The sequence below is a fragment of the Capra hircus genome, chromosome 3 (assembly GCF_001704415.2).
Source record: "Capra hircus breed San Clemente chromosome 3, ASM170441v1, whole genome shotgun sequence".
Lineage (NCBI taxonomy): Eukaryota > Metazoa > Chordata > Mammalia > Artiodactyla > Bovidae > Capra > Capra hircus.
In genome coordinates this window covers 91,046,326-91,071,578 of record NC_030810.1, presented here as the reverse complement: position 1 = coordinate 91,071,578, position 25,253 = coordinate 91,046,326, and the positions used below count along the sequence as shown (strand labels likewise).

The 25,253-nt window shown below is 37.4% G+C and overlaps 1 protein-coding gene across 1 annotated transcript in view; it reads left to right on the top strand.

Annotated features, from left to right (window-relative positions):
• The window catches only part of PTPN22 (protein tyrosine phosphatase, non-receptor type 22), a 58,745-nt gene that overhangs the window by 4,604 nt on the left and 28,888 nt on the right, over positions 1-25,253 (top strand). Inside the window, exons 2-11 of the mRNA XM_013962523.2 lie at positions 12,990-13,098; positions 13,360-13,436; positions 13,562-13,657; positions 14,075-14,113; positions 15,411-15,482; positions 15,599-15,658; positions 16,228-16,370; positions 16,869-16,935; positions 21,162-21,239; positions 24,510-24,596. Of these exons, the coding sequence (XP_013817977.1) occupies positions 12,990-13,098; positions 13,360-13,436; positions 13,562-13,657; positions 14,075-14,113; positions 15,411-15,482; positions 15,599-15,658; positions 16,228-16,370; positions 16,869-16,935; positions 21,162-21,239; positions 24,510-24,596 (828 nt within the window). The remainder of the gene's footprint in view (positions 1-12,989; positions 13,099-13,359; positions 13,437-13,561; positions 13,658-14,074; positions 14,114-15,410; positions 15,483-15,598; positions 15,659-16,227; positions 16,371-16,868; positions 16,936-21,161; positions 21,240-24,509; positions 24,597-25,253) is intronic.

Sequence of the window (25,253 nt, the reverse complement as noted above, 5' to 3'; positions counted from 1 at the left end):
TCATTTTATGGATGAGGAAACTGAGACCCAGAGAGGTTAACTGACTTGCTCAGGGTCACATAGATAGTAAGTGGTGGAATTTACTTTTGAGTTAAGGCAGTCTTGCTGTTCTTGTGACAACTTTGGAGTCATATAAGTCTGGGTTTAAATTTGCATTCTGCCTATTATTAGTTATGTGACCTTGAACAAAGAACCTAAGTGGTAACTAGACTTCCCTGGTGGTCCAGTGATTAAGAAGCTGCCTTCCAATGCAGCGGACAGAGGTTCCATCCCTGGTTGGGGAACTAAGATTCCACATACTTCGTGGCAACTGAGCCTGTATGTATGATCAGACACGAGGTCGTATCTGACTCTTTGTGATCCCACGGACTGTAGCCCACCAGGCTTCTCTGTCCATGGGATTTTCCAGGGAAGAATATTGGAATGGGTTGCCATTTCCTCCTCCATAAGCCCACATGCCTCAACGGAAAGATCGCACATGCTGCAACTAAGAACAGACACGGCCACCCCACCAAAAAAAAAAAAAAAAAAAAAGTGGTAACAAAAATATTATTCACTTTGCAAAATTTCTGTGAATAGAATAAATATATAAAATGCCTGACATGAGGTAGGCACCCAAATAATTTATTTTTCTGTTGTTGGAAATTGAGGTTCTTTCTCATTTTTCATGATTATTGATATCACTGCAATAGATGTCCATGTGGTTTTCCCCTTTGTTTGGATTATATCCTGGAGCTAGATGCCCAAAAGTGTTACTACTGGACCAAAGAGTATTAGCATTTAATTGGTTAAGTTCAGATGTATTTCCAAGAGAGTATTTTTTAACTTACAGTATCTGAATTTATCATGTTCTCTACCACCAGCACTTCCCGGGTAGCTCAGTAGGTAAAGAATCAGCCTGCAATGCAGGAAACTGCTTGCAGTGCAGGAGCCCGGGGTTCGATCCCTGGGTCAGGAAGATTCCCTAGAGAAGGAAATGGCAACCCATTCCAGGATTCTTGCCTGGGAATTCCCATGGACACAGAAGCCTGGTGGGCTACAGTCCATGAGGTTGGGAAGTCAGACACGACTTAGCGACTCATGAACTAGTCTCAGTTAATATCTAAAAAAGATAGTAATAGATAAATTTTTTGACTGCTTATCATATGCTAGGCTATCAAAGTGGTTTACCATATATGATCTTAATCACTACAACAACCCCAAGAGGAAATAATTATCTTCATCTTATCCTTGAAATAGTAAAACCAGGATTTGGAACTCTGATATGTTTGATTCCAAGGCCTCTTAGCCTCTATACTTACACTACATCAAGTAAAATCATGTTTTATTTTTTAAATTTAATTAGTATAAAAGAGTACTTTGTTATGTTACTTTTGTTTATTTGATTTCCAAGCCTGAAAACTTTTCATCACTATTTTCAATCTGCATTTCCTCATATAAACTTACTGTTCGTGTATTTTCCATAATAGCTAACCCACTGAATCATGTTCCAGACTCTCTGCTTGAGTGCTTCATGAACAGAGCCTTATTTAATTCCCAAAGAGCCATTTGTAATGAACACTAATAAAGTCCCACATGGACCTATTGCCGAGTTCTCCAGCTTTTTACAGCATGCTCAGTTTCTTGTCCTTGTTATGTTTTCTCTGCCACAGGACTTTGTACACATGCTGTTACCTCTGCTTTGAATATTCCTTCACTCTCTTCTTTATCTACTTAACACTTCATAATTCTTCAGATATCAATTTGGTGGTCACTTTCTCAGAGAAGCCTTCCTTGACCTCCCTAAATAAATCAAATAAGCCCTCAGCAACATCTGTCATTTTTTAAAAGTTTCTCCCCAGTCTCCAGCTTTAGTAAAGTGTTCATAGCATTTATCACAGTTCCAATTATACGTTAGTTTGTGTTGTTATTTGATTAATGTTTGCTTTCCCATCAGACTGAAGCTCCACGAAGGCAAGGCTCAGATTTACTTCTGCTTATCTTGATATCCTCAACAACTAGAACAGTATTTGCTACGTGGTAGACACTGAGGGTCAGAGAAAACAAACAACTTGGCTAATGTCATGGAGATCATAAGTTGTAGAACTCAGATTTGAAATAAAACTATTTAACTTTTGAGTTTGTGCTCTTGGTCTCCATCACATCTCCCCACTCCCGTTTATCCATCCATCTTCCCAGGTGGAGCTAGTGGTAAAGAACCTGCCTGCCAAAGCAGGAGACGCAAGAGATGCAGGTTCAATCCCTGGGTTGGGAAGATCCCCTGGAGGAGGGCATGGCAACCCACTCCAGTATTCTTGCCTAGAGAATCCCATGGACAGAGGAGCCTGGTGGGTCGGACATGACTGAAGCAACTTAGCACGGCACAACACTCAACTTCTTAAGAGAACTGTAGAATATAAAATATACACAGGAAAGTGCTTTAAACACACACATACAATTTAACAATTAGTAATAAAGCAGGTATCTATATAAGTACCACTCAGAGCAAGAAATAGAACATTGCCCACACCCCAGAAATCCTTTAGGTGTTCTTCCAGATCATAACTCCCCTCAACTTCCACCTGACTAGAGGTAAACACTATCACAATGTTATTTTTTCCTTTGTTTTACATAGCTTCAAGGCCCATATATCACTAAGCAATAGAGATTAATTTTACTTGTTTTTGAATTCTATGTAAATAAAATGTCAAATATACATTTTTAATATTTTCCTTTTTCATTCTACATTGTATTTCTAAAATTCATTTAGTTGCATGTAGCTGGGTCTTCATTTTTTCTAATCATTTTTATGAATTCTTTTTAAAAGCATTTTTTTACACTATACCGTGTGGTAGGCAGAGCTTCCCTGACCAGGGATCAAACCCATGCCCCCTGCAGTAGAAGCACAGTCTTAACCACTAGACCACTGAAGTCCCATTTTTATGAATTCTGCCAAGGTTTAATACATGAAATTACTGTTGTGATCACAGAGTGCACTGAGAGAGACCAAGTAGTCACTTAGGGTAGTAGTAACTATTTTGAGTCACCATAGTTCAGTGTCTTGACTTTAGCTTTGTTGGTCTAAAAAATCAATTTTGTCAGTGCACTGAGAGTTGATCAGAATGAGGCAAATACATAGGAAATTCACCAAAAATAAGAATGCCAATTTACTGATTTGGGGTGGAGAAAAATTATTGTCAGAATAGAAGTTTGCATTGACTGGCCACCATGTTCTCTGAATTTGGAGAGAAACTTACGTGAGAAGCCAGTGATAGTAAGAAAGCTGCTTGATGAGCATGGTGATTTTAGTGACCTCACCTGTGATGGTATACAGTGTCTTCATCTCTTTGTTTGAACCCTCAGGGTGGTGTTCACCACTTTTTTCTGGACACTAGTGACTTTATTCTCCTTCTTCTAAACTTAATGAGGATCATCCTCTTCCTTTAATGCATTGTTTTAAATCCGATCATTGATAATTTACAAGGGAATAGGTATTCACTCTGGTCAACTACTACAACCAACTGCGGTTTTATTACATGTGCTTTTCAGCCATTGCGTTAAATGTGGGTTAAGGCTTGGCTATATGTTTCATGCTGGTCAATTTGATGCATTCCTTTATGGTTAAAACTCCTTAGGTGCTTTTTTCTTTTCTACATTGGAGGTAGTTGAGGCATCTTGATTTAAAAAGCACGTGTTTAAAAAAAAAGTATGATCATGTGGAAAAAGTGAGTTTAGAGAATGGCAAGTGTGCTAAATATGCATATATGAGTTTGTTGGATGTCTATACGTATTTGTTCAAAGACTGGATGTGCATACAGAAACAGGAACACAGTTTCATATAGGTAGGGTGATGCAATTACAGTGTATTTTCTTCCTTCTAAAAACTGTTTTGGAGAGAAGAAACTGCAAAGGGAAATTCAAATAAAATATAACTAATAACATTTTACCTACCAAATGCATCTATACTTAAAACATCATAATCTTTATGTTGGCCAGCATTTAGAATTATGCAGTCTTCTACACGGCTGGTATACTGGTCTCAAACATTGCTGTTATAACATTCTGGAGACAAAATTTGTATACTGGTTCTGATGTATATTTTGTTATATGGATTAAAAAAAACAGGCAAATTCATTGAACACTCCTAAGAATTCATGTGAAGGAAATAATAAAAGATATTTATATTGATTCTGGCCACCTATTGTAATATTGTTGGATTGTTTAGGAAGATTGAAAGCAACTTAAATGTCCAAGAGTATAAAGGAATGGGTTAAGTAACTTATGTTGCATCTCATACAATAGAAGAGTCTGCAGGTGGATTCTTTAACGTTTAAGCCACCAGGGAGGCCCACAAATAATGCAGAAGAATGCAAACTGTTAACTAAAGAGAGCAAGTTATAAAACCCTATGTGCAGTATGAGCCCATCTTCTTTACACATGCGAATAAAAGGCTGGAATGTAATATTTCAAAATATTAAGAATAATTAACTCTGAGGGTTAAAGATAAGGTGATTTTTAATCATCTTTTTACGGGTTCTGTATATTCTAAAATTTCTGCAATTCATATGCATTACTTTTTACTTTAAAAATCTATATTAAAATTTTTCCTTTAGTGTTGTTGGGTTCCATTTAAACAATAAAAAGTAAAAAAAAAAAGAATTTTATGCTTCCTGGATATGAGGTGCTTTTGTAGAAGAGGTAAATATGGAATGTATTAATACAAAGACATTTATTAAATATGAAGCACTCGATGAACCCTAATGGAAAGAATATATCCAGTCCTGAAGGTCAAGTGCTAATGTCAGTTTATAACGCACTAGAAGTCAGGTTGGTGTTGTAGCAACTTGTGAAGACTTTATCATAGACAGACCAGAGAAGACCTAGATACATCTTAGCTCTATAGAGAAGATATAGATACATCCTCGTTCTGTATTTATTTATAACAATACTAGCCAAGCAGTCATGAACACAGTACCTCCTGCATAGCAAGTGCACAAACATCTGTTGAGTTGAAATGACTCAATTATGTGAATTGGCCTACCACTTGAACAAACGTATCAGCATTTCCTGACTTTTGTACCCGTTGTGCTCAGTCCCTCAGTTGTGTCTGACTGTCTGCAACACTATGGACTTTAGCCCGCCAGGCTCCTCTCTCCATGGAATTTTCCAGGCAAGAATCGTGGAGTGAGTTGCCATTTCCTACTCCATTCTACCCATTAAGGTGAAGTTTTTTTTAGTGCTTCCGCTAGAATTAATATATCATATTATCTGTAAAGCTAGTTTCTCCCAGTTCCATCTTCAGCCTCCAGTCCCATGTAGGACCATCCAGTCCCACATTTAAAGTTATTCACTGGACATTTAAAATACATTTAAATCCATTTCTCTTTACCATATCCTTACATTTTATTGATCTAAATTTGAAACTCTTTGTTTACTCACCACAGTTTAGCTACTGCTTTCCCACTGGCAACACAATCCCCGTAAGCTTGCCTGTCTAGTTGAAGATGATTGCGTGCACAGTCAGGGCCAGTTCAGTCTTGTTCCCCATTCCTACTAGTGGTAGCCTTGTTTGCTGGACATAGAGGCCTGAGCTCCTAATTCCATTCCTTTGCATTTATGCTGTCTCTATCCTGTTGGAGCCTTGGAATAGATAATACTGACCTGCCATTGTAAGGCACTGAAGAACTACCTTAAGAGGCTCTGGAGACACTTCAATTTTGAGTCCCCTCTTCTGCCTAGCTCAGGAGGGCGGCACCCAGATGTAACTCATGCTCTGCTTTCTATACAATAGTGTAGTCCTCCAAGGCAGAGAGTGCCAACACCAAATGTGGTCTGTGCTTTCTTCTTTCTTCCTCTTCTCTTCTGAGAGTGATGTTGATTCATTTACTAGCAGTCGCTGTTCTAGTCAGTGAAAAAGAGCATGCAATAGATTCAGTCCTGATTTCCACAATTTCATAGCCAGGACCTCAGTTCTGTTTTCCTGTCTTGAAATGGGGGGACTTTCCTGGTGGTTCAGCGGTTAAGACTCCATGCTCTCAATGCAGAGGGCCTAGGTTCGATCCCTGGTCAGGGAACTAGATCCCACATGCCACAACTGAGAGTTCAAATGCCCCAACTAAAGATCCCGCATAGTGCAGCAAAGATGGAAAATCCCGCATGCGGCAACTAAGACCCAGCATAGCCAAATAAATAAATAAAAATTAAAATTAAAAAATTATTCAGAAAAAGAAGAAAAGAAAGAAAAGAAAGGGGTATAGTCCACAAACCAAATCAGCATACTTTTAGCTTATCAAGCATATGCACAGAATCCAGTTTCTCATACATTCCAAATGATCAGGACTCAGGAGGCCCCTTTCCTCTATTCTCTCAGCAGCTTTTTTTCATTTCCTGATTTCTCTCATTGGTGCTGCCTTTAGGAACTCATATCCACTTTGCGGTTGGTAGAGAAATACTTTCTCCCTTCAACCTCTCTTTTCTCCCCCAACCCAGCCCACCCTAATGGTTCTGCTTTCTCTTTTATACTCTTTTCCTTCCAACCTTCAGATTTTCTCTTATTCTTGTGAGGTTTACTAGTTGTCTGTCCTGAGTCGGCTCTGCTTTATTCCCTGGTGGGGTGTTGGAGCCTTGGGGGTCTAGCAGAGAGAGAAGGAGAGTGAGAAAAAGACCTTCACAGTAGTCTGACCTTTAGGTAAGACATCTGAAAAAAAAACTTTCACACTTTCCAAATTAACAGTTCTACAGGCATTTCCTACGTGATGTTTTGCTAAAAGAATGTCTGCATTTGTCATCCAGCCAGATAACTCTGGGAGAAGGAACAGAGTAGGAAATAAAAATCCATTCTCTTAGAGGAAAACATAGGCAGAACACTTGATGACATAAATCAAAGCAAGACCCTCTATGACCCACCTCCTAAAGTAATGGAAATAAAAACAAAACTAAACAAGTGGGCCCTGATTAAACTTAAAAGCTTTTGCACAGCAAAGGAAACTATAAGCAAAGTGAAAAGACAGCCCTCAAAATGGAAGAAAATAATAGCAAACAAAACAACTGACAAAGAATTAATTTCAAAAATATACAAGCAGCTCATACAACTCAATGTCAGACAAACAACCAACCCAATCAAAAAGTGGGAAAAAGACCTAAACAGACAGTTCTCCAAAGGAGACATACAGGTGGCTAATAAACACATGAAAAGGTGCTCAACATCGCTCATTATGAGAGAAATAGAAATCAAAACTACTGTGAGATATCACCTTACACCAGTCAGAATGGCCATCATCAAAAAGTCTACAAACAATAAATGCTGGAGAGGATGTGGAGAAAAGGGAACGCTCTTGCACTGTTGGTGGGAATGTAAATTGATACAGCCAGTCTGGAAGACGGTATGGAGATTCCTAAAGAAACTAGAAATAAAACCACCCTATGACACAGCAATCCCACTCCTATGCATATACCCTGAGGAAACCAAAATTGAAAGAGACACGTGTATCCCACTGTTCATTGCAGCACTATTTACAATAGCTAGAACATAGAAGCAACCTATGTAAGAATTAAAGATTTTAAAATTAAAAAATAAAAAACTAAAATAAATAAATAAATAAATAAAAGAAAAAAAAATAAATAAAAACTTTAATTGCAAGAAAAAAAAGTATATCTTATATCAAAAAAAAAAAAAAAGAAGCAACCTAGATGTCCATCAACAGATGAATGGATAAAGAAGTTGTGGTACATATACACAATGGAATATTCAGTTCAGTTCAGTTCAGTCGCTCAGTCGTGTCCGACTCTTTGCGACCCCATGAATTGCAGTACACCAGGCCTCCCTGTCCATCACCAACTCCTGGAGTTCACTCAGACTCACGTCCATCGAGTCAGTGATACCATCCATCCTTCTCCTCCTGCCCACAATCCCTCCCAACATCAGAGTCTTTTCCAACGAGTCAACTCTTCGCATGAGGTGGCCAAAGTACTGGAGTTTCAGCTTCAGCATCAGTCCTTCCAAAGAAATCCCAGAGCTGATCTCCTTCAGAATGGACTGGTTGGATCTCCGTGCAGTCCAAGGGACTCTCAAGAGTCTTCTCCAACACCACAGTTCAAAAGCATCAATTCTTCGGCGCTCAGCCTTCTTCACTCAGCCATAAAAAGGAATGCCTTTGAGTCAGTTCTGATGAGGTGGATGAACCTAGAACCTATTATACAGAGTGAAGTGAGTCAGAAAGAGAAAGATAAATATAATATTCTAATGCATATATATGAAATCTAGAAAAATGGTACTGCAGAACTTATTTACAGGGCAGCAATGGAGAAACAGACGTAGAGAACAGACTTATGGATATGGGGAGAGGGGAGGAGAGGGTGAGATGTATGGAAAGAGTGACATGGAAACTTACATTACCATATGTAAAATAGATAGCCAATGGGAATTTGCTATATGGCTCAGGAAACTCAAACAGGGGCTCTGTATCAATCTAGAGGGGTGGGATGGGGTGGGAGATGGGAGGAAGGTTCAAAAGGGAGGGGATATATGTACACCTATGGCTGATTCATGCTGAGGTTTGACAGAAAACAGCAAAATTCTGTAAAGCAACTATCCTTCAATAAAAAATTAATTGATTTAAAAAATCCATTCTCTCCCATTGTTGAAGGTGGCAGTCAAGACAGCTAAAAAATAATACATTACACACACATAAAACTTTTTTTCTGTGAAATTTCACCAAATTAATTCAGGCTTACCTTTCAAAAAGAACTTTGGCTATGGCATTCTCCCTGGAAAGCATTCCACAAGTAAGCAAAGCAAGACAAACAAAAACAGCATAACAGTATAAACTGTTCTGGAGAGTTTTAGAATGAGCTTCTCTGGGATTTGACATCTTTTCAGCAGCCCTAGAATCAATGGCTAGTTGAAAATTATCATTATAAAGGTGCACAAGATCAGAGAGAGCTGAAAATTGGTATAACTTGGATATTGGCATAAGTTGGAAATATTTTATAGTCTTTCATGTATTTGGGTTACATCCTTAAATTCTGAAACTAGCCCACTTTCATCCATCTTGGTGTAAAAATATGCTGCATAAAGACCATTTCAGCATCTTTCTTCCTAAATTCAATTCTGAAAACCCACAAGAATTCAAACCATGGTAAGAAACTAGGATTTAACAAGTGACTATATACTTGCTTTTATATAGGTTGCCTGTGTCTGACTTAACTCTAGAAACAGAAAAAAAAGGTCATTAGAACAATACATGCTGGCATTTCTGGTCCAGCAGATAAGCCGACGGTGGCTGTCTGTCCCATTTGTCATTGTTATTTGGAAAAAGCATACTCTTCTATACTCTGAGTTGTTATAATGATTAATGATCTATTTATTATTTGGAATCTGTTTAATTAGATTCAAGATATTTGATAATTTGTTGTATAATGAAGTCCCAGCTAACAAATGTCTCATGACCCCAACTTTTTCCCTCTCCTTGCAGACTCAGCTATCAAGTTACCCTGAGCTAATTTTGAAATCTAATGATGAATTTGGATGATTTGTTGGACAAATTTTTATTCTCACCTACCTTTTTTATCTCTGTCTCTCTGTGTCATCATTCCTTTATTTTAGATTCTCCCTTTCTCACCCATTTTTAAAAAAATGACTTAGTTATTAGTGTCCTTAAGTAAACTCCTACAGACAGATACATATCCTAATTAAGTGAAAACTCTATATGAAATATAAACAATTAAGAAAAATAGTGATTTCCTTCTTTTTAAGTTTTTTTTTTCCTTATTGCCAGTCACATGAGAAATTTTCTTTTTCTATTTCCTTATTGCTATCTATTAGTTTACCCTGTGGAAAAAAATAGTCCATAATCATGGGTGAGAAAAGCAGAAGCTGTACTAGGTATACACATTTTTATGAGAAAGGAAAGGAAAGCCATAGTTTTAAAGAAGTGATGTTACATATAATCGTCAGTGACATCAGTTTGTACAATCTTGAAAGAACTTAGAAATCAATCTTTGGGAGACTCATAACTGTAGGACAGTAGGGAATATGGGAAAATTAACTTGGGATCCAACTGAGGAGAATCAGAAAAACCCGGCTAAGGAGTTTTTCTTTTTTTCTAGTAGCAAGAGAGATTAGCTGAAGTAGTCTTTAGCATGAGAGAGATAAGGAAAGCAATACTTTAGTAAGATTAAGTTAGGATCAAAAGTGAGTGAAGTCGCTCAGTTGTGTCCAACTCTTTGTGACCCCATGGACGGCAGCCTACCAGGCTCCTCCGTCCATGGGATTTTCCAGGCAAGAGTACTGGAGTGGGGTGCCACTGCCTTCTCCATTTGTCACACTTAGGCCTTACCAAATACAAATATAAAAGGGGATTAAAACAAACTACTAAGTCAAAATCTTTATGTAGAGTAGCAGCTTTCACAAAATAAAATGGACCTAGTTCCATACAATTGTATGCATACAGCCAATTTTATTCCCAGAGTCCCAGAGTCTTGCACTATTAAAATAAAATGCCTAATAGATTTGAATGGGGAAAGAGAAAGGTGTGAAGATGAGTTTAGAAGCAACAGTGACAGTTCAAGCTTTAAAGCCTGAATTAAGGTATCTCTAGGGACATAGGAAGGAAGGCTGATACAAGATATTACATGTAAAGAATCATTTACATTTGCTGACTGAATTAGAGGTGGGAACTGTGGGAAGTGGGGAAAGTAACTCTCTATTTCTGGAGTATGGTTGCCTGGGATAAAGATGGTGCTGTTGGCAATCCGACTCTGTGCGACCCCATAGATGGCAGCCCACCAGGCTCCCCCGTCCCTGGGATTTTCCAAGCAAGAATACTGGACTGGGCTGCCATTTCCTTCTCCAATGCATGAAAGTGAAAAGTGAAAGTGAATTCGCTCAGTCATGTCTGACTCTCAGAGACCCCATGGGCTGCAGCCTACCAGGCTCCTCCATCCATGGGATTTTCCAGGCAAGAGTACTGGAGTGGGGTGCCATTGCCTTCTCCACAGTAAGGACAGTGATTATTTTAGTTTGGGATGTGCTCAGTTTAAGACATCTAAGTGGATATGTCTAGAACGTGGTTGGAAATTCAGGACTGGAAATTAGTAATCAAATCTCATTGAAAAAATTTGAAAGTTATCCAATAGGGGTTGGAATTATAATTCAATATGAATCACTTAGATACATTTTTGAAAACATTGGTACGTCTTCTATGATGATGTTTCTGAGCAAATGTACTTAGTGAGAAGAGCAGAGAGTTGAGGAGTTAACTTTGGAATGTTGGATAATTAACAATTAGAAGACAGAAACAGACATACAGGCATTAAGAAAGAATGTGAAGAGGGAAAGAGAAGTCAGAAAAGAAAGAGGAGAACCAAAATGATATAGACTAATAAGGGCAAAAGGGAGGAGGAAATTTCAAGAAGGAAGTTAAGTTAAAGAGAATGAAGACTGAGAAGATGCTTAGGGTTCTGACCCATAGGAAGTAAATAATAATCTTCACGTGACCAAGTCATCATTAAATAGTGGGTAAATAATGAAAATTATTTTCTGCAGTTCAAGTCAATAAATATTTATTAGCTACCACAGATGTTTTTCCCTTGTCTTTCTCAAACTGAGTAACAGTCAATAAAGTTTTCAGATCTACTAAATGAAGTTTCTTTGAGTCATAATGAGTTAAGATCTGGGATGAAGTTGATTCATCAGATGGAGCTAAAGAGGAACTATCATTTCTTCTGAACCCAAATTTCACTCTGTACTATAATATTGGCAAGTGAGAATAGTTTTATTTATTTATTGTTTTAGTAACAATACCTTTTCTTTATTAAACAGGTACTCTGTACCAGTACCGCACATATGATAACTCATTTAATTCACTCACAACTCTAAGACAAATATCCTCACATTTTACTTAAAAAGCAACTGAGACACTGAAAGATTAAATAACTTGCCCAACTTCATTCAGCCAGTACTGCGCCCATCTCAAAAATATACACTGGAATCAACCACAAAGCTGGTTAGCAATACAGATGCCCACACATCTCCAGTAACCGCCATTAGTCACGGGATACAGGTCACAACACAGCTTAAGCGCTGACTCCAGTTCTAGGATACCTCAGTTTAGAATTCTGAACATGGTGTTTGGTAGTTTTGTGATCTTGGGGCACTTATTTCTCTGTGCCTCAGTTTCCTCATCTTTAAAACAGAGAATAAGGAGATACTTTTAAGGAGATACTTCACTGCCTTTTTCAACCATGTTATGCCACCCTCTGGCTGACCCAGATCATAGTCTACAAATGAAATATGATACTGTTTAAAGATTCATGTTTGGTTGAGGGGTGGGCTTAAAGTTTAGGTTATATAAAAGAATGACTGCTTTGGGGACTGAAATCTTGGAAATTTTGCTAACTAGAGAGATCGTATTCATCTTAAGCTCCATTTCTACTTAAAATAGTCCTGTAATAGCTGTAAAGAAAGTCAGTCAAACGTTTAGTATCTGACTCTTTGGATGGAATACAGAATATGTGCTCAGAAGATATTATCTTTTAAACAATATTCACTAGTTTCACCTCTAAGTTTTTTCTATCTGTAGCTCAGTTGCCTTAAGTGTGATCTTTTCATTTCTCCAAATGTCACTGAACCCTGTTATCTTTATGCTCTGGGCTCCCTTGTGAATGGAACCAGCCCTAGAGGATACTATGTGTGAGTATGTGTTAGTTGTTCAGTTGTGTCTGTCTCTTTACAACCCCATGGACTGTAACCTGCCAGACTCCTCTGTCCATGGGATTCTCCAGGCAAGAATACTGGAGTAGATAGCCATTCCCTTCTCCAGGGGATCTTCCTGACCCAGAGATCAAACCTGGGTCTCCTGCACTATAGGCAGATTCTTTACGGTCTGAGCCACCAGGGAAGCTAAAACAGCTGAAGCGGAATATTTGGGCAGAGGGGAAGGAAATCTCTCTAGAGATAGCTTCTTGCCTCTTTTCCCTAGGATGATTGAATTATTGTGATTTTATTACAGATGCTGAAAAGACTATCCGCCAAATATAAGGCAGAAAAAACCTATCCCACAACTGTGGCTGAGAGGCCTAAGAATATCAAGAAAAACAGATATAAGGATATTTTGCCCTGTAAGTTTCACTTCTCCCTTTAAACTTGTACCTTTTCCCTAATTCAGTCATCTTATCTCTTTTTACCCATTGGTTGCTATTCCTAACCCTGGATCATGGCTTTGACAAATTAGTTTGTACTGTATATGACTACAAAAGAACATTCATTCATTCATCTACTCTTTAATCACTTATGAGCATCCACTATTCACAGTGCTAGTTTCAGACTTACAGAAGCCCTCTGAACAAACCCTCTTAATTAATCTTTCTTTTGTATTATAGATGACCATAGCCTAGTAGAACTGTTCTTGATAACCTCTGATGAGGATTCCAGCTACATCAATGCCAACTTCATTAAGGTACATTGAATATTCTGTATTTCTCTAGGTACTTAAAAAATGGGGAGGGGGGGTGGAGGAATACTAGACAAGAAGAAGAGTATGTTTTTTTGTAGTTACCCCATGTAATTTCTCTTCCCCTTTAGGGAGTTTATGGACCCAAGACTTATATTGCCACCCAGGGACCTTTGCCTACAACTGTCCTGGATTTCTGGAGGATGATTTGGGAATACAGCATCCTGGTAAGTGCAGAGTTGCTTTCGTTACTATATTCTCTAGTTCTTAGAGATGTGGGGGATAGGGTGGCAGGATAAGTGACTGAGGTTTCCTGTGTATCAGAATCATTGCTTTTCGGGGTCAGTTGCTAGAATATTGTTGTTCAGGCAACTTTTAGTCAAAATCAGTCACTATTGTTCAGGGAAACAAAAGTTCTCTTTCTGACAGTATCATTTGTTAACAAGAATTTATTGATTTGAATAGAGAAAAGGGAAGTGAGGACAGAGAAAGAAGAGTAGGAGCAACATTTTATATAATTATTAGGATTTCTTTTTTGGTTATAAAACAAACAAAAAAAGAACGACACTTTTGGACTCTGGGACTCATGTATTAACTGCTTTTCAAACTGTATCAGTATTTAAGTCTCTATTTTATCACCCTAGATCATTGTTATGGCGTGCATGGAGTTTGAAATGGGAAAGGTGAGTTGCTGTTTGAGTTGACTCATTGGAAAAGATTCTGATGCTGGGAGGGATTGGGGGCAGGAGGAGAAGGGGATGACAGAGGATGAGATGGCTGGATGGCATCACTGACTCGATGGACGTGAGTCTGAGTGAACTCCGGGAGTTGCTGATGGACAGGGAGGCCTGCCGTGCTGCGATTCATGGGGTCGCAAAGAGTCGGACACGACTGAGCAACTGAACTGAACTGAACTGAACTGAAAGGAAAAAAAAAAACGAAGGGGGAAACTTGGTAGCAGAATTTTCCTTAACTGTGACTTGGTAGACATTCCTTCAGTTTGGGAATGCCAAATGATTCTCAAGGGTTTTCTTTAAACCCATGAGAACCTCTTTTGCCCATTTCCCCTGTGTTTGAAAATAAAAATAAAGTATACTTTTTAAAATAACAATTCATTTTCCTGTTGTTATTAATCAGACACTTTAGACTGCCAGTCAGAGCTCCTTTCGTGCCACTTGGCATGGCCTTCATTAACCATGTAGCACTTGAAATATGGCTGGTGTGGCTGAGGAACTCAGTTAGCTTATCTTAATGCATTTAAATTTAAAGAATGATATTCAATTCAGTTATTGGAAAACCTGATTTGGAACTTGGGTATGTGAATCTTTTTCAACCATAGATTTTATGAAATCTAAATGGATATAAAATATTTCCAATGAAAATTTAGCATAGCAATTGAAACATGCTTTAAATATAAAATATATAATAGATTTTGAAGACAGTTTAAAAATGTCAAATATCTAATAACCATTTTAGTTTGATTACAACTTGACAATTTTTTTTATTTATTGGGCTAAGATATTATAACAATTAACCCTACTATTTTTTTCATCTTTGAATGTGGCTATTAGGAAAATCTTAATTATATATGTAGCTCATATTATATTTCTATTGAACAACACTCTTTGAAACTACTGTTGCCATTCTGAATTGATACAATTCCAATGAAAACCAAGGGAACTTGGGGTTTCAGTTAGCTTGTGTAGCTTTGTTTTAATCCTTTTGAGATACTGAAATTTTCAGATCCCTATTTCTACTTTTTGAGACTTCCAGGAAGTCTTAAATTTGTATATCCTTTGAGGTTTGTTTTCCTATCTTTGGAAAATTCAGACTTGTGTTGAAGTCCAAGGGCATTAGAAATTCCTAACCTAGGGTAAAGGACACAGCTGAATCTGCTTCTGAATGGGGGATAGGGTTTCATTGTCCGGGAAAGACTAGAATATATGGAAGGAAATCACCACCTTTTGCTTTGTGCAACAGAAAAAATGTGAGCGCTACTGGGCTGAACCAGGAGACACGCAACTGCAACTTGGTCCTTTCTCTATATCCTGTGTAAGTATGATGTCTATTTCCATTATGGCTGAGCAGATGCTCCAGAACCTACTTTACAGAGAGTAGTTTTTGAATATTAGTCTTTGAAATAACTAAAATTTTGATTTACTTCTTAGGAAGCTGAAAATAGAAAATCTGATTATACAATCAGGACTCTAAAAGCCAAGTTCAATAGTGTAAGTATAGAACACTAAAGGTAAACTCAAAGCCTCCAGAGACCAGGCAAGTAAATGTGCACGTATGTGATGCAGTCTGGAAATATCATAACAGGGAATGGGAGGGCCTGTGATGTTCTGGAGAGACCATAATACCCAAAAGAGGCCTTTGGTGTAATCTGTGGTCCCCAACCTATTTCACACCAATGGCCCACATATAAAATGATATTATTTCTAGGGTGAATAGAGGCTGGGAACCAACTTGAAAGCTCAGACTGCTCTGTTTCTCTAAGGCAAAGGGATTTAGTACCTCAGCTGCCTGTGACTCATTTAAAGGATACCAGTTGGGAAGCTCTGGTATGGACCATTTTCACATCTACATTCTCTTGTGAGTAGATAGGAACAGGCCAATAGTGAGCGACCTGAAATTTCTTATAATTGCTCTTACAGGGCATATAGTCTGTAGGGAAGCAGATTACATAAATTGCAAAAAAGATAAAGATGCTACTTAGTAAGACAGAGTAATCTTGTGATAGAATGAGGTGACATGCTAATCCTGAACTCTCCTTTTATCCTGGTTATTTTCATAGGAAACTCGAACCATCTATCAGTTCCATTATAAGAATTGGCCAGACCATGATGTGCCTTCATCTATAGACCCTATTCTTGAGCTCATTTGGGATGTGCGTTGTTACCAAGACGATAACAGTGTTCCCATATGCATTCACTGCAGGTATGATGCTGTTGTATGAACCTTCTCCCCAGAATAAACCAAATGTCACACTCAGGCCAGGACTCCTGCTTTTAACCAAAGGAAGACTGACTTTGTTGGAATTTAAACCCTACATAGATGTAGGTTCCTAATTTGAAGCTCATGTTTTCCAGTCACTCAGAAAGGAATCAAGTTTAAAAATGGGAATGATTGAAAGAGAAAGGTCAGTAGAAGAAACTCTGATAAATTCAACCTGAGAATTAATTATTTTTTTTAAAATGGTAAATTACTTGTGAACAGCATAGCTCTAGAGATGTTTTGCTGTGAGAACTTGCCTAAGACCTGTCCTGAGGCTTGGTGTAGTAGTCTATGGCAACTGAAAAACGTGTTCTGGGAAATGGTAGGGTTTAGACAGTTTCATGGTCTCTAGATTTCTTCTTCCTCAAATCTGCTGGTGAAATTTTTCAGCCATGATCCACTCTCTGCAACTATACATGCTACTGTGATCTTTCATTTCAGCGCTGGTTGTGGAAGGACTGGTGTTCTCTGTGCTATTGATTACACATGGATGTTGCTAAAAGATGGGGTGAGTTTTTCTCAATAGGCACTTGCTATTTTCTTAACCTTGTTACTTTCAGACTTAGAAATTGTCTGGTTCTTCAAAACATCTATCTTTAGGATTCTAGAATATTCACTTGTAGATTGGCTTTGTCAGACAATTAACTTAGTTCCTAAATTGGTGGTTCTCAAAATGTGGTCCCCAGACAAGAAGCATCAGTATCACCCGGGGAACTCGTTAGAAATGCAAACTTTTGGGCCCCACCTCAGATGAACTGAAGTAGAAACTCTGGAGGGGGTGGGGCTGGCAAGTTCTCTAGGTGCTTCTGGAGAGAAGTAGTTTTGGTAACCACTGTCCTAAATCACAGTTACCCTTCCTTTAACCAGGTAACTTGCATTAAGAATTTTGCTGCTTTCTGTCAAACCTTAGCATGAATCAGCCATAGGTATACATATATCCCCTCCCTTTTGAACCTCTCTCCCATCTCCCGCCCCACCCCATCCCTCTAGATTGATACAGAGCCCCTGTTTGAGTTTCCTGAGCCATACAGCAAATTCCTATTGGCTATCTATTTTACATATGGTAATGTAAGTTTCCATGTCATTCTTTTCATACATCTCACCCTCTCCTCCCCTCTCCCCATGTCCATAAGTCTATTCTGTCTGTTTCTCCATTGCCGCCCTGAAAATAAGTTCTTCAGTACCATTTTTCTAGATTTCATATATATGCATTACAATATGATATTTATCTTTCTCTTTCTGACTCACTTCACTCTGTATAATAGGTTCTAGGTTCATCCACCTCATCAGAACTGACTCAAAGGCATTCCTTTTTATTGCTGAGTAATATTCCATTGTGTATAAGTACCAAACTTCTTTATCCATTCATCTGTCGATGGACATCTAGGTTGCTTCCATGTTCTAGCTATCGTAAATAGTGCTGCAATGAACAATGGGATACACGTGTCTCTTTCAATTTTGGTTTCCTCAGAGTATATGTATAGGAGTGGGACTGCTGTGTCATAGGGTGGTTTTATTATTGTTTAAGGAATCTCCATACCATCTTCCATAGTGGCTGTATCAATTTACATTCCTACCAACAGTGCAAGAGTGTTCCCTTTTCTCCACATCCTCTCCAGAATTTACTGTTTGTAGACTTTTTGATAATGGCCATTCTGACCGGTGTGAGGTGGTATCTCATAGTAGTTTTGATTTCTATTTCTCTACTAATAAGCGATGTTGAGCACCTTTTCATGTGTTTATTAGCCATCTATATGTCTCCTTTGGAGAACTGTCTGTTTAGGTCTTTTTCCCACTTTTTGATTGGGTTGGTTGTTTGTCTGGCATTGAGTTGTATGAGCTGCTTGTATATTTTGGAAATTAATCCAAGTTGTTTCATTTGTTATTATTTTCTCCCATTCTGAGGGTTGTCTTTTCACCTTGCTTCAAGTTTCCTTTGCTGTGAAAAATCTTTGAAGTTTTTCTATGAGGGCCCACTTGTTTACTTTTGTTTTTATTTCCATTACTTTAGGAGGTGGGTCATAGAGGATCTTGCTTTGATTTATGTCATCGAGTGTTCTGCCTATGTTTTTCTTTAAGAGTTTTATAGTTTCTGGTCTTACATTGTGGTCTTTAATCCATTTTGAGTTTATCTTTGTGTATGGTGTTAAGAAGTTTCATTCTTTTACATGTAGCTGTCCAGTTTTCCCAGCATCATTTATTGAAGAGGCTGTCTTTGCCCCATTGTATATTCTTGCCTCCTTTGTCAAAAATAAGGTACCCATAGGTACATGGGTTTATTTCTGGGCTTTTTTTTTGGGGGGGGGCGCTCTTTATCTTGTTCCATTGGTCTATATTTCTGTTTTTGTGCCAGTACCATAGTGTACTGATGACCATAGCTTTGTAGTATAATCTGAAGGCAGGAAGGTTGATTCTTCCAGCTCCATTTTTCTTTCTCAAGACTGCTTTGGCTATTTGGGGTCTTTTGTGTTTCTATATGAATTTGTGAAATTTTTTGTTCTAATTCTGAAAAAACCATTGGTAATTTGATAGGGGTCGCAGTGAATCTGTAGATTGCATTTGGTAGTATAGTCATTTTCACAATATTGATTCTTCCTACCCAGGAACATGGAATATCTCTTTATCTGTTTATGTCATCTTTGATTTCTCTCATTAGTGTCTTACAATTTTCTGTATACAGTTCTTTTGTCTCCTTAGGTAAGTTTATTCCTAGATAATTAATTCTTTTTGTTGCAGTGGTGAATGGGATTGATTCCTTAATTTCTCTTTCTGATTTTTCATTTTTAGTATATAGAAATGCAAGTGATTTCTGTGTATTGACTTTGTATCCTGCAACTTTGCTAAATTCACTGATTAGCTCTAGGAATTTTCTGATACTATCTTTAGGATTTTCTATGTACAGTATCATGTCATCTGAAAACAGGGAGAGCTTTACTTCTTCTTTTCTGATCTGGATTTCTTTTATTTCTTTTTCTTCTCTGATTGCTATAGCTAGGACTTCCAGAAATTCGTTGAATAATAGTGGAGAAAGTGGACACCCTTGTCTTGTTCCTGATCTTAGGGGGAATGCTTTCAGTTTTTTACCATTGAAAATGATGTTTGCTGTAGGCTTATCATATATGACCTTTACTATGTTGAGATAGTTTCCTTCTATACCCATTTTTTGAAGAGTTTTAATCATAAATGAGTGCTGAATTTTGTCAAAGGCTTTTTCTGCATCTATTGAGATTATAATATGGTTTTATCTTTCAATTTGTTAATATAGTTTATCACATTGATTGATTTGTATATATTGAAGAATCCTTGCATTCCTGGAATAAATTCAACTTGATCATGGTGTATGAACTTTTTGATGTGTTGCTGAATTCTATTTGCTAAAATTTTGTTGAGGATTTTGAATGTATGTTCATCAGTGATATTGTCCTATAGTTTTCTTTTTTTGTGCTGTCTTTGTCTGGTTTTGGTATCAGGGTGATAGTGGCCTCATAGAATGAGTTTAGAAGTGTTCCTTCCTTGGCAATTTTTTGAAAGAGTTTTAGAAGGAGAGGGATTAGCTCTTCTCTAAATGTTTGATAGAATTCTCCCGTGAAGTCATCTGGTCCTGGGCTTTTGTTTTTTTGGAGATTTTTGATCACAGCTTCGATTTCAGTGCTTGTAATTGGGTTGTAAATAATTTCTATTTCTTCCTGGTTCAGTCTTGGAAGATTGAACTTTTCTGAGAATCTGTCCATTTCTTCCAAGTTATCCATTTTATTGCCATATAGTTGTTCATAATAGTCTCTCATAATCTTTGTACTTCTGCATTGTCTGTTGTAACCTCTCTTTTTTCATTTCTAATTTTGTTGATGAGTCTGGCTAAAGGATTGTCAATTTTGTTTATCTTCTCAAAGAGCCAGCTTTTAGTTTTATTAACCTTTACTATCGTTTCTTTCATTTCTTTTTCATTTATTTCTGCTCAGATCTTTATGATTTCTTTCCTTCTACTAATTTTGGGGTGTTTTTGTTCTTCTTTTCCCAGTTGTTTTAGGTGTAAAGTTAGGTTGTCTATTCGATGTTTTTCTTGTTTCTTGAGGTAGGATTGTATTGCTATAAACTTCCCTCTTAGAAGTGCTTTCACTGTATCCCGTAAGTTTTCAGCTGTCATGTTTTCATTGTCATTTGTTTCTAGAAACTTTTTTATTTCCTTTTTGATTTCTTCAGTAACCTCTTGGGTTTTTAGAAATGTGTTGTTTAATCTCCATGTGTTTGTGTTTCTTATAGTTTTTTTTCTTGTAATTGATATCTTCGCTTGTAGTGTTGTGATCAGAGAAGATGCTTGATATAATTTCAATTTTCTTAATTTACTGAAGTTTGATTTGTGACCCAAGATGTGGTCTATCCTGGAGAATGTTCCATGTGCACTTGAGAAGGTGTATTCTTTTACATTTGGATGGAATGTCCTGAAGATATCAATGAGATCCATCTCATCTAATGTATCATTTAAAACTTGTGTTTCCTTATTAATTTTCCGTTTTGATGATCTGTCCATTGGTGTGAGTGGGGTGTTCCCTCATTATATTTTTACCTTCAGACATTTGATCACCCAATGTAAAATCATTCTGAAGAGTTTCTTCAGCATTTCATAGGTTCTAAGTAATGATGCAAGTGATGAAAAACCTCATTAGTTTTAAAAGTGCATTCTTTTTTTCTACATAGGAACAAAAGAGTAAGATATTTTTTCCTTTTATTTGATAGATAATTCCTGAGAACTTCAGTGTTTTTAGTTTGATCCAGGAAATGCGAACACAGAGGCCTTCATTAGTTCAAACTCAGGTATGGACTATGGTGAATAATATAACATGTCTGAGTCTGGTGCCATCTCTTTATTTAGTAACAGCAAGGCATACAAAAATAGCTGACTGCTTTACTATCAAGGGTTTTGCTCCATTTACACTTCCTCTAACTCTGAATGTCCCAATATTTTTCCTGTATCCCTTGCCCTGGACCAAATTCCTTTCATTCCTTATATTTTATTGTCTGTTCAGAAAATATTAAGAAAGCAATATAATATTTCTTACAAAGGATATTAAAAAAATCTACAAACTATTTGACCTATTAGAAAGAAATAGCTGGGTCAGGTTAATCTGAAATTTTGTGGCGGTAATTCATTTCTGAAACCATACAAAATCAGAGATTTGTAATTTCTTCTTCAGGAGGTAGTAACAGAATCTGGAGAATTATATTATTTTCTTCATTTTAGAAAACAATAAAAAATTTAAAAATCATCCATAATCCTGTCACCTAGAAAGAGTTACTGTTACTATTTTTCTATAGTTTTTCCTGGTCCTTATTGTATGCATATTAAAAAAAATTTAAAACTCCATAAATTACAATAATATTATATATATACGGTTATATGTGTATCATAGTATATGATTAACCCACCCCAGAATGCTCATACCTATTCATTCCATAAAAAATGCTTTCCACCTGTTCTCTCTTCTCCAGCTCACATTCTACCTCTTAGGTAAAACATTCCCAGTCCAAATCTCTCACATTCTATAATATTTCAGCATCCATATATGTGTTAACTCACTCAGTCGTGTCTGACACTTTGCGACCCCATTACTTCTCTAACAATGGAATTCTCCTGACAGGCTTCTCTATCCATGGAATTCTCCAGGCAAGAATACTGGAATGGGTGGCCATTCCCTTCTCCAGAGGATCTTCCCAACCCAGGGATTGAACCTGGGTCTTCTGTGTTGCAGGCAGCTTCTTTACCATCTGAGCTCCCAGGGAAGCCCAACACCCATATTTTATCCATATTTCAACACCAATAATTTTACCTATATTTCTAAATGGTCTCCATCTTTAAGATAGAGTTAAGCATTCACCCATTCACCCTTTCATCAAACAGTCATTGGGTTTTTTTAGGTAAGAGACTTTTTTCATGGGTGTCTCTGATGACTCAGGGATAAACAATCTGCGTACAAAGCAAGAGACGCAGGAGACATAGATTCCATCCCTGGGCTGGGAAGATCCCCTGGAGGAGGGAGTGGCAAACTCCCATGTGGAAAATCCCATGGACAGAGGAGCCTGGTGGTCTACAGTCCATAGGGTCACAAAGAGTTGGACACGACTGAAGCAACTAAACACACAGAACATTTTGCATAGTTTGTTAGAACTATTTCTTATTGCTAAAATAGTAAGACCCTAGTGGTTAAAGCTGGAGAAGCCAGTGGCACCCCACTCCAGTACTCTTGCCTGGCAAATCCCATGGACAGAGGAGCCTGGTAGGCTGCAGTCCGTGGGGTCGCTAAGAGTCGGACACGTCTGAGTGACTTCACTTTCACTTTTCACTTTCGTGCATTGGAGAAGGAAATGGCAACCTACTCCAGTGTTCTTGCCTGGAGAATCCCAGGGATGGGGGAGCCTGGTGGGCTGCCGTCTACAGGGTCGCACTGACTGAAGACACAACTGAAGCGACTTTGCAGCAGCAGCAGCAGTGTTTAAAGCACTTACAAATGAACTTGAACACAGGTTTAGAAGTAAAAAAATTGACAATGGCACTTTAGATGTTTTTATGTAAAAGTTCTAAATCAAAGGGAAAAAATTAAGAGCTATTATAATATAAACCTTCTGTTTGGCCCACACAGGTTTTCCACTAATAGTTAGTGGAAAAAGAATTCTTTTTCATGTGTATGACTGTAGGTGTTTTCTATATTCAACCTTTAGGGGGGAAAGTTTATGTGAAATGAAAGTATTGGCTGGTTTAAGGCTGTCAGACTTAAGGCCAATCCATGTAGATATATAAAGATTCCAGGAAGCATGCAACCTAAGTGTATAACATTAAACTGTATTACTGAATCAATAAATAAAGCCATACATCATTTCAGAAAAAGTCCATTTCAAGCCTATATGTAAGAGTTGGAAGACAGCTGACATAGTTTTAAGATAGCTTTCACATTTTGGCATTATCAACAACTAAATAACTTACCTGCCGTAGCTGCTTTTTTTGATACCTCTCTAACCAGGAAATAGCACTGTAACCAGATGAGTGCTTCCTGTCTGATTTTCCCGTCTTCTTTAGAAAAAACTGAAGAGTCGGCCAATGGCTATGTTGGATGATACAGACTCTGCACTGTTCTCCTGCTACAATTACTTTTGGCAAAAGTTATATTTTGTTTGTATACGATTGTGTAAACTGTCATTGAAAAACCTGAATAGGCCTATTTAGGTGAAAAATAGATCCAAAAATCAAGTGCTTGAGCAGGTACAGAGGCAAAAACAAGGTAGTAAAGACCTATAAACCTGTAATTATAGCGGTCTCATTTCTCTGCAGTGGAATTCCTTTATAACCACAAATTTCCAAACTCTATTTAGTGGTCTTCTTTTCTTTGGTATCTTTGCTAAGACAGAATTTCAGCAGCTTGATCCAAATGCACTAAGAGTCAAAGGTTCAGGTACTAACCCAAGACATTGAAATTACTTCTGAATGATCTCAGACAAATCATAAACAGGGTTAACAACCTAGCTACTTTACAGATCAACTGTGAGAGTCATATTGAAGTTATTTATTAGCCATCAACAACATTAATCTACTTTTTCCCAGAAGAGATGAATAACCCTCAAAAAATGCATCTGAGATGAAATAAAAAACAATTTTTTTTTGGCCATGTGGCATGCAGAATTTTAGTTTCCCCATCAGGGATCAAAACTGTGCCCCTTGCAATGGAAGAGCAAAGTCTTAAACACTGGACCTCCAGGGAGGTCCCTGGAATGAAAATTTTTAAGTGTGAGCAAACAAAATTAGAGGGAGGATAGTGGAAGGAAAAATAAATAAGAAAGTGGGGTTACAATATAAAAAGCCTGCTGCAAGGTCCTTGTATATTAGCTAGAGGTAGATCAAATATTTGGCTGTTTCTAGCATCCTAAAAATGCTTTGAAACCTGACATGGGCTGCACAGACATAAGGCACTATCATTAAACTAATGTTTCAGGTTTGCTATACTAGGATTTGATTGGTGTTCATACTCCTGAAATTCTGTTAGTTCACCAAGTTTTTGTTTATTTTCATTTATTCCGGTTTGCGATGCTCTTCAGCAACAGTATGAACTGGTCTACAACGCTGTATTAGAACTATTTACGAGACAGATGGATGTTATCAGGGATAAACACTCTGGAACAGAGGTACATTTTAAATTTGATGTTTTGTAAAAAAAAATGTTTTCATGTTGATTTTGGTCAAAGGATCTCAGATTAGTTGCAGGGCGACTTATAATTTATCATCACAACTAAACTGGAGTGTCAGATGTGCACGCGGCTGCACTATAAATCTCCTGTGAAGAAGGACAATTTAATTGAAGTACTTTAACTTAGAAAATTAATGTCTTGGTTAACCTTTTGCATACCATTTTAAGCTCAATTTAGAAACCATAGGAGCGGGTGAAAGGGCAAGCATATATTCTGTTTTCATGTTTTAGACAGTTGTGCGGCAAGTTAGAAGTTAGAGTGACAATTATAAAGTGAAATTGTATTTGAGTACTTTACATGATTTTTCAGGTTACTCAAGCTTCATTTTGATGGCATATGTACCATCAAATTTTGAAAATATTTTAGAATATCCCAAGGATTCTTAGCTGAAAATGTTGGGTATAAAAACAATTATGATTTGACCAAATTCTAATTGAAAAATATTGAGCATTCTAGATATGTTATTTTGAGCTCATCACAAAAATTGATGTCAAATATTTACTATGGAATCATGAATTATTAGATTCTGAACAAACCTTAATAAGACAAAATTACTGATTGACCTTCCAGGGTGTATGTAATATATACAAATTA